Source organism: Chrysoperla carnea, chromosome 3, assembly GCF_905475395.1.
Source record: "Chrysoperla carnea chromosome 3, inChrCarn1.1, whole genome shotgun sequence".
In the NCBI taxonomy this organism is placed as follows: domain Eukaryota; kingdom Metazoa; phylum Arthropoda; class Insecta; order Neuroptera; family Chrysopidae; genus Chrysoperla; species Chrysoperla carnea.
The window spans coordinates 28,714,653-28,725,252 of record NC_058339.1 but is presented as its reverse complement, the minus strand read 5'-3'; the positions used below and the strand labels follow the sequence as shown (position 1 = coordinate 28,725,252).

The following is a 10,600-nucleotide window of genomic DNA, read 5'->3' as shown; positions in this document are numbered from 1 at the left end:
AGGTGGGTGCTTAATTAATTAATAAAATAATATTAATAATTAATATATATAATAATATAAATACAATGAATAGTTATTCTTAATAATTTAAAGTCATTAAATATGTCTTATCACCGTTCATTTATTGTACTTACATAAAGTACTTTCAGTCCATCAATATTATGTCCAAAAAAAAAAAATTAAAATTTAACAAATATTAATTATATACAAAATGACTTTTCAATTAATAAAGAAAATATAAATGATTTTTCTTCTCTCTTTGTTCATAATTTATACACAATAAAAATATACAACACAGACAATACTTTGAGTTGAGATTTTGTTTTTTAGACAAAAATTTGGAAAATTTTTAACATGAAGGACTCTTAAGTTTTGTTAATGCATTTGATAAATGAAGTACTTCTGTGTTTAATTGATTTACAAGTGCTTCTAATCGATGGACTGAATCGAGTACTTCAACACGACCGGTGTGTGGATTGAATCGTACTTCAAATGGTCGGGACATTGTTGCTACCCAACGTCTGAATTTATCTTTGGCATCTTCAAAACTTTCTGCTACGTAGTAAATTGGTTGATATTCTTGATCTTGATATGGTTGAATAGCTGTTTTACTTGGTTCGAATGCTCGTAATTCTGGCTTGTCACTTAATGCATGAAGAAGTTCACCATATGAACTTAAGAGACCAGCTCCATAAGCTTTAACTTGGCCACCTTCTTTGCATAAACCAAATTCAACAGTGAACCAATATACCTGTTAACAAATAAATTCAGTTTAGATTTATCTCGAGCAGTATTTAAAAATTAACATTTTTCTTTAATTAATAGTTTAATTTACTAGTTACTACATTTTTATTAAAATGAATAGCATGTCAAGGCTAATTAGCAAAGGAAAAAATTTAATCTTGAACTATAAAACTCATTAAAAGTAAGGTGCTAATCGCCGTGACGGATACAAAATAATATAAATGTGTCTACCTTGAAATAATTTTGGTATATCAAATCGTTTTTTTTTCATTCATTACAATTTTTTTTAACAAGACTACTTTAGGATATGAATTATTTTTATTTTAAATACATTAGATACTCTAATTATAAAGAAAAAAAAGTTAAACAACTGCACCCAAGGTATTTAATTAAATATTTTTGTGCTTCCTTATTTTAAATTGCATTAAAGTTAATTACTTGCAAATGCAATGATTTTTTTGTACAGTGTACACAAATTGCAAATTGGTTTTGAAATATATTTGATGTTAATTATTTTTTTTAAATATTTCTACAAAAATGTATAAAATTGAAGAAAAAGATAAGGAAATTATGTAACACAAATTGCACGTAAATATAATATAAAATCATATTATTTCAAGGAGATAAAACAATTTTTGTATTTGAGCCAAGGTAAAAACGTTATTTTTAATAAAAGTAATGAAAATATGCTTAGAAAGATATTAAAATAAAAAATAAAAATACTTACAGTAGATAATTTTTCAATTTCATCATCAGATGCTCCTAACGATGCAAGACCAATTTCCTGTGAGAATTGTGCAAAGCTTGGATCACATAAGAGTGGCATGTGACCTAAGAGTTCATGAATGCAATCTCTGTAACAAGAAAAAAGAAAAACAATAAGCCGATTATAGTATTAATAAAATTATTTGAAATGATGATAGTAATTTAATATAAATTTATCTTTTTTTTCTGGAAATTCGATAAGTGTATTGGAATATTATATAGGATAAGGTTTTCAGTTTTCAAATGTTGTTATACATTAACTTTTTCGGCAATTTACGTAAGAAACTGATATTTTGTGGTTATATGTTATTAAAATGGATTTGCATTTTAAAGGAATAATTAGAAACAAAAGACGCAAGTTAACTACCAATGGGAAGAGTATTGAATTTGTATACTAAGAAAGAAACTATCTAGCATAGTTTGCAACGCCATAGATACATAATATTTAACGGAAATGTTTATTTACAATCTTGTAAACCATGCGCACATACCAAACATTTGTAAAAGAGTACATCACATTAAAATATAAAATAAAGTAGGTATCTTTTGTCTTTTAATTCAATGAAAAAATCAGCTGAGTTTTTTAAGTATGGTTTACATTTTTTTACTCATGGCGTTGACAACATGTCAATGGATAAAACCAGCCAAAATTGATTTTGAAAAATTAAAGAACAGATTAGAGAGTAAAATTTTGTCCCATTTTATCAACAAGAAACTGTAATTTTGAAGCAAATTACTGCTCATTGGTAAAGAACTTTTTTAATTGCGTGAAATGCATTTTTAAATTATTAGATACTCTCGTTATAGAACTACGGAACTTTGATATAGTTATAAAATATAGTTAAACGTAACTATTTTATATCTCATTTAGCTTGAATAATGTTTTCCGTACTGTGATAATAATAAGTATACATAATATTGAACTAACGATATTCATAATTACCTTTAAAATTACAAATTAAATTAAATTACAAAGGTCCATTAGTGATGCTACCGTACGTACGCTTGCTTATATGATGTGTAGGTATTACCTACTATGCTATATTATAATAGCAAGGAACATGCTTCACAGTTATTAAATTATGTCAAGAATTACTAACTTGTACCTATTATATGTATGAGAGTGACTGAGTATATACCATCATATTTTTTAATTGCTGTAATTACATATCAAAAGATTTTGTTTTTACTTAGTACAATTGAAATGTACCGAATGTTTAATGCGTACGTTTTTGTGAAAACGAAAATTTTGAATATTTGATCATGTTATCTTCTTATACCTTCTCGACGACTTCAGTTCGGGTCGACAAATGAAAATATAATCAGGAAAAGATGTTGAACTTACGAATAAAGAATATTAAGAATAGAAGCCAAATAAAAATGAGAACATCCTCTTGAAACAAAATACATATAGCGATATTTAAAACGATTTATGCTAAAGAGCTTGTACTAATTTTTTGAGGACTTTTAGAATTCACAAAGACTTAAAACTGAACAAAATACTATGCAATATATACGCGTCTTTTAAGAAATGAGATGGGATAAGATGGTAAAAGTCAGAAGATACTTACGGTTCTGGTGTGTGATTTGGTGAATTTTCGTGACGTACATATTGCGTGCTTTGGAAGATTCTGAATGCAAGTGATGCTAAGAAATCTCGTGCTGTTAATAAACCAGCAGCTGGTCGAAGTGAGAAACCAGTTTCACGTCTCATGAAAGCTGACATTTCTTCCAGTTGTGGAATCTTATTTGGTGAGAATATACCTTCTTCTTGTAATTTAGCAAAAACTTTGCGGTATTCCATACATGCGTGTTTTGGCATTAAATCCAAAACAGTGTTAAATACTGATCCCCACGTTTTAATTTCGGATTCGGTATAGTTAATTGTTGGAATTGTATCTCCACTAATAAAAGAAAAAAAAATTGTTAATTACTTGCTGAATTATTTGAATATAACTTTGAGAATGAGATACTTACTATTTAAAAGCAAAAGCAATTTCAGCAATTTGTTTACGACGTTCACGGTATTCTTTATCGGCGAAACCTGGATGATTCATATCTAATTCAGGTTCATATTTGGTCATTAAATGATTGCAGTTATCTAATTCACTGGCATGACGTGGGAACCATGGATTCTTCACAGAAATATTATCTTCAGCCAATAATGATACACCTTCAAGAGCATTTGATTGACGTAAAGAACGAATTAATTGTAAAAGACTTTGACGTGTCATGTCAACTTTTACAAGGAGATCAAATTGTGTTTTGTATGTACGACTTTGGCGTGTTTCTAAATGGCATATAGCACCATGGAATTTTTCAATTGCTTTCAAAATACGCACTAATGAGTTCATGCCATCTCGCATATGTACAACAATTGCTGCTTTTTGGATTTCTTGTTCTGCTTCGGGACCACCTTCAGCAAGTGCATTTTGAAGAACTACTTCTTCTTCAGTAAGACCCGAATCTAATCATTTAACAAATAAAAAACCAATTTTAAAAATGATTGTTTTAAAAATATAAATCATAAATTCGTCTTATGGATAAAGTTAGAAAAACATATTTGAAGTGTATAGTCATAAATTATAAGATTTAGAAAAATACGTGGTTATTACACTAAACGTGTATATAAGAAATGGAAGTAACATCATCTCCTCGCATAATACCATAATTTTATTTCAAATGGTGGTGAAAATTGACTTCTGACATTATATAATAATAATAATAATCATATAAAAGTGTCTTTCTTGTCCGAAGTGCTAGACTTTCGTTGAATAATGTAAAGTGCTTTCCACATATACTTATGAAGAATAATCATCATCATATACTCTCACTACGAACACTTTTTTATTTTTCTACAATTGTTTAAGTGTTTTATATACCGGGTATACTGCATTACTAAGGATTCGGTATAGCACAAAATTGTTTTGATATACTTTACGACGATATTGGTCTAGCACCTTTGTTTATTCTCGTTCCAAAATTTTATTTGATGTTAATTGCTTAAGTAGTCACCCTATTAGCTCAGTTGGTTAAGGCGTAACCAATTCCGTCCGCGGTATGCTTAGGGTAGCTGGTTCGATTCCCGCCGTCTCAAAAAAATTAATTTAATAAATAGTTGTGATGGGCTGGTGTAGTGCATGGTATATGCATGATAGAAGTGCACTCTGCCTCTAAAATTGAGGAGCTGATAAATGAAAATTATCAGCGGAAAGGTGGTAAAACACATATATGTAATCACAATGGGCTCAATAGCCTAAGTGTGTCCTTCGTGGACAGCCAATATAACCTAACCTAACCAAAGGATTCGGTATAGATCAAAATTGTTTTGATATTCCTTAAGAGGATATTAGTCGAGCACATTTATTTACTCTCGTTCCAAAATTTCATTTAATGTTAATTGCTTAAGTGCCAAAAAATATTACTATAACTTCACAGAAAGAATTCATCGAAATAATGAAAGATCCGTAATATTATTTTCGGCAAGACGTATAGCTTTTCATACATTTTTTAATTAAAAAATGTATCTATTTATTTTGTCTAAACATATTGTTTTTCATAACTCTCAATTACATGATTCAAAAAAATTCTTTGTATAACAAAAAAGTTACGGAAAATAAAAAATTGGTGTAAAGAAACCATTCCATTCAATTATTTAAAAGCATTCATTGATTTATGAATGAAAAATATGAAATAAAATAATACTTTTTACTAAAAGAAAAAAAAAAACTCAACCACCTCTGTACTTTTCAATATAAGCTAATAATATATACCAACTACCAAAAGGGAAAAAGAATGAATAACCACTTTACTTAACGCGCTTTTTTATATCGCAATTACTATAAATTCTTATTTCCTTTCGTATATTTTATGATTATATACTTCGTCAAAAATAGAAGAAAAAAAATTATAATTTTTCTTTATGTATGATTTTCTCAATGGACTGTGTGATTAACTTACACATACGTAAAAGAAAATTTAAAAATAAAATTAAAAGTCCGGGTTCGTGTCCTGGTTTGAGTGATTTTTTTTTTCAATTCTCTTTAATTAAAATTACTAGACAAGATATTTGTCAATATTTAGTTTACGTTGTATGTATCATATTAAAAACCTCAAATATAATCGAATAGACCATGATGTAAATAAATATCGTATGCATGCAAGTAATAAAATTAAAAATTAAACAAAAAATAAAAAAACTCTTATCCTCACCATTATCAAGAATGGTTTGTTCTGGTTCGATTGTAGATGAATTTACATCGATTTCTGTTTGTTGATAGTCGTCATTTGAATCTATATATTTAAAAAAATAAAAGAAAAAAAAAACATAAAAAAACATGCAAAAAATAAATAAACTAATATAAAATATGAAAAAATTAAAAAAAAAATTAACTATAATTTGACAAAAAATCTACTATGACATTGATTGACATTCCCAAAGATAATTAGATTGAAACTTACCATTAGCTCGTAAACGAGCTTCATCCAATACACATTGTTTGGTTTGCTTAACCACAAGGGTTTCAAAACGAGCGTCATCTACAAGAGATCTTCGTCTCGCTGGATACCCATTCTGTAACAAAATACAAGAAAAAGAATGAATATAATTGTTTTTTGTACGAAAGATGATAGTAAAAGTTCCTTAAACTTTTAGTTACATGTATTGTTAAAGGAGCTCGTTAACTGATTTTAAGCATATCACAATAATTTACTTTTCAATTCCGATTTCGTTTCCAACATAATTTCCGGATTGAACGAACATTTAACAAGAATATAAATTTACAAGATGATTCATTTTAATTGTATCATCTAGATTGGATTTACTAATCATCTTGTTTTTAGTATTATATTCATATACTATAACTGGGGGGTCATATAATATCTAGTGTTGTACCTTAATGATATTGTACCTTGAATCAGCCTTCAGTTTTATGAAACTTATTGTTTTGAACGTGATAGAAACTATGTTAAGGTAATGTTTATCTATGAGATGGCAAGCAACTAAGAGAATAGTTGTCCATGAGCTTTTATTTTTAGGTAAAATAGAAATAACATTTTTTTGAAACTTCTTACATGGTTATATGTTAAGCATCTTGTTATCTAAAGAATAAATATCTCGCAAACAATAATTATGTAATTTGCATAATTGAAAGGGTCATCAAAATGAATCACTGTGTAAAAATACAAACGTAATACAATAGCATATTGGTTTAATTATATTAATAATAAGATTTTAATCTATTTAAAAAAATATAAAATTGATGTAAAAATATTTTTATATGCTTCAATGAATATTAAGAACATTTCAAATCCTTGAATTTTTATTTTATTTCTTTTATAAATATAATAAAAAAATAAATAAATAAATAAAATATATATATATTTATAATATCGTATATATTTATAATATATACGACTGCTCTTATTATTCTCGATTATTTTAATCCATTAATATAATATGCTTTGTCCATTTTATTTAACACAAAATATTGTCTATTTATTGTTTAAGACAACTGAGGAAATTAAATTTTCTTCTTGATCAAAGAAAATATGTGTGTTGATGGTTGCATAGATTTTAGAACATGTATGTTTATGATTAATTCTATATTTGAAATAATGACTTTCTCATTTCGGTTTATATAGAAATTTAAAATAGACATAAAATTAAGTATTTTATCACAATTTGATAAAAGAATGAAAATAGTATTTTAGATAGTCTGTCAAACAAATCTTTTAAGTCTCTAGAGTCGTTATCGAACATACATTTAATCCTAAATTGACGATATATCATATTATACAATGTCCATGCTAAAACTAAACTACAATATAATGGAATTTCAAATAGATAGAAACTGTAAAATTTATTTTTTTATAAATCAATATTGGAAAAAAGGATATTTTGATATTTAATTTTTTTTCTCATGTATTTACAGGCGTGAGATAAAGAGAAAATTAAATGATTTGGGATAAGTGGCTATGATTAATTAATATACAATGTGATGTCAACACACATGTCAAATATCTATTTCAAGTGCAATTCATCTACCCCACAATTTATTCAATTGACCGAGCCATATATCATTCAATCAAAATAATATGGTGTACTAATTGAATTACGTTTTTTTTTTTAAATTTAAAATTAAACAGTTTATGAAAAAATCCATTCAATTGTATGCAGGTAATCAAAAAATTTAATTAATGGTGAGATCAGTGAATTATATTTTTCAAATTTAGTTTTGACTACAAATTATTAAATTAGATTAGTAAGTTTAAAAATAGACCTAGAGGAGAAAGATCTAACATCGTAATTTGGGCATAATAATAAATTTTTGTAAATATCTTAGTAGTCTAAAGTCTAAAGTATAAGTAAAATATGAGATACCCGGAAATATATTAAGATAAAATATAAACATGAAAAAAAATGAAATATTTTTTTTTGTGTATACTATAGTACAGGCTAATCTTATAAATACTAAAGGCGATTAATTAATGAATGAAACGACAAAAATAGACTCAATTAACATATTATATGAGTATCGTTTGATGAGATTTGTAATTTTTTTTTTCATTGATCTAACAAAAAAAAAAATTGTATAACTGAATTTTGCCAACAGCAAGGTTTTCTGCCTCTTATAAATTAATCTTGATTGAATAATATATTTGCATGATTTCTCTTAAAACAACCAGGTTCGTATTTTAATTAAAATATTTAAGAAAAATTGATAGAAATAAATTTTAATAAAAAAGAAGTTTTATCATTTTATATACAAAAGATTCAACCGAATTTGATAAAACTGTCATTTATAGAAGGTAAATTTTTTGTAATAAACATGAAAGTAGATTAATATCTTTGAAAATTAAAATTATTTCAACTTGAATAACAATAAATTTTCTTTATATGAAAAAAAAAGGTATTTTCAGTATCACCATAAACAATTCCTTGGGATAATTGTTTTTGGTAGAATCATAGCAAATTATTTGATGACACAAAAATTTTTATTTCTGTTGAATTATGGGAAATATTAAACCTTCAATTAGTCACAAAAGATTGATAGTTCGTTTCAAATCAATGAACACCACAAAAATTATCATTTCTTTTGAAATATGGATAGTTATAAAAGTAGCACTGGTTTTTTCGTCTTCCAGAGGAAGTGATAAAAGAGTGGCGTAAGGTAATAAATCAGTTAGTAGGTACAAAAAACTTTTCTTATCTGTCGAAATATTAATATAAATAAAATTTTTGTGAAATAATTACGCAGAATGGCAAATGTTTTTTATCTAATGAAGAAGTCGTAAAACTGTGCCGAAACGTTGCGACTTCTTGTATTATTTTTTCTGTTAAATAATTATGCATTTGATTGTAAATAATTTATTAGTAAAAAGTTTAAATTTGAAAGTAAAACTGAATACATATCTGGTAATAAGTTTTGTATAATTGTGTGCTGTTATACGACTGACCCTGATCTTAGTGGTATAATATAATTACTAATTGTACTCCTTATTACAGTACCTTTAAAAGTATATAATTGAATACTAATTTTGTATAAATAATACTAAGTAATTAGTGTATACTGTATTACTCATTTTAATTTTGAAATAAAACTAATTTTAAAGATAAATATAAACACACAGTTATATAACGCTTGTTACCAAAAAAACTAATCACTATGAAATTATTATTTATTATTTAATTTCTTATGACAATAATACACTATTTATTTTATTGCACATTTCAAAAAAATAATAATAATATTTAATTTTAGGGAAAGTTTTTTCTCATCTTAGCAATTATCGTATTACTGTTTTTTTTTGTAATAAGTGGACAAAAATGACTATTATGTAATTTAGAGAAAACCTTTTTTCCGCAAACTATTTATTTTTCATAATGAAATGATTTCAAAATGTATGCGGTCTTTGTATTTTAGGTCGTCAGAATATCTTGTCCGTTACAAGTGAATATTTACTTTTTTTGTAAGAACTATTTAAATTGTGCAATTTTGTTTAATTAAAATTGTTGATCAAGATTTGAATATTATTGAAATATAATTTTAATACTGAAATATTATGATTTTTAAATTTAGAGAATTAATAACTAGTTTTGAAGTTTTTTGAAGTCTTGAATTTCAATACTGATATTATAGATAAAATATAATGACATATTTGAGTTTTTAATTAAATTTAAGAGTAAAAAAAAAAAACAAATTATGCGAATTTAATTTGAACTAGTTAGAAATAATTTAAAGATTTTTAATTTAGAACTTATTGATTTAAATTGACAAAATAATGAAGAAGTCTCAAATCAATGTCGAAACGTTGCTTAGTTATTATTAAATATGGATCTGATTGACTGATTTAGCATTGGAAAGAATATGAATTTGAACTAATTCGATTAATTTTGAATTGAATATTTGATAGTTTTTGTTCTTTAAATTTAGTGAATAAATTAAGATTTTAAATTACTTACTTCAATACTGTATGATTTTTTGATGGCGAACATTTCACGATTTTTTTGAGCTGCAGCTACGGCCATTGTTAATGAACTTGAATGTATATTTCCGCAAAAAAATGATAAATAATAAGCCTGAATCCTTAATTGAATTCACTGCTCAACACAATCCCTAAGGTATGATTGAACGAAGTTTCAAAATAAATGAGACTTAAAAAAAAGGTTTTTTTTCTAAAGTCTCAAAAAAAACTTTTTGAGTTCGATAAATAAATATGATGATAATATAAATTAAACTCCAACAATCACAACAAACCAAAAGATTATGTTGTTTATTATTTGAATTGCGCGGGGTAAGCAAACCGATTGATATCATTTGATATTGTACATCACTATTTAAATAGTATCTATCACCCCTTCCAATTGTATGTATGTGTGTATGGTATTATGGTTGTCGCCCCACACACCTTCCAATAGTTAGCGCGCGCCCTTTCATTGTTGCGAAAATCATCATCATCATCAAAATCACAGTGGACGTCACGCATGCGTCACGGCTAGCCCATTGAACAATGTCACCCGTATAGTATCAACATGTATACAAGTTTTTGTGTATAATAAAAATAACAAAGACATTTTTTAAATAAAGAT

At 26.3% G+C, this 10,600-nt stretch overlaps 1 protein-coding gene across 2 annotated transcripts; it reads right to left on the bottom strand.

Annotated features, from left to right (window-relative positions):
• Window positions 1-245: 245 nt before the first annotated feature.
• Window positions 246-10,305, bottom strand: LOC123294710 (tyrosine 3-monooxygenase). 2 transcript variants are annotated; one of them, XM_044875830.1, is made up of 7 exons: window positions 9,974-10,305; window positions 5,971-6,082; window positions 5,722-5,802; window positions 3,487-3,976; window positions 3,081-3,413; window positions 1,472-1,598; window positions 246-751 (listed from the first exon to the last, which is right to left on the bottom strand). In XM_044875830.1, exons 1-7 carry the CDS (start codon window positions 10,037-10,039, stop codon window positions 350-352), a joined length of 1,611 nt encoding a protein of 536 aa, XP_044731765.1. In that variant the 5' UTR covers window positions 10,040-10,305; the 3' UTR covers window positions 246-349. The 2 variants fall into 2 exon arrangements, with proteins under 2 accessions (XP_044731765.1, XP_044731766.1); XM_044875831.1 differs by lacking the exon at window positions 5,722-5,802.
• Between the last annotated feature and the right edge of the window lie 295 nt (window positions 10,306-10,600).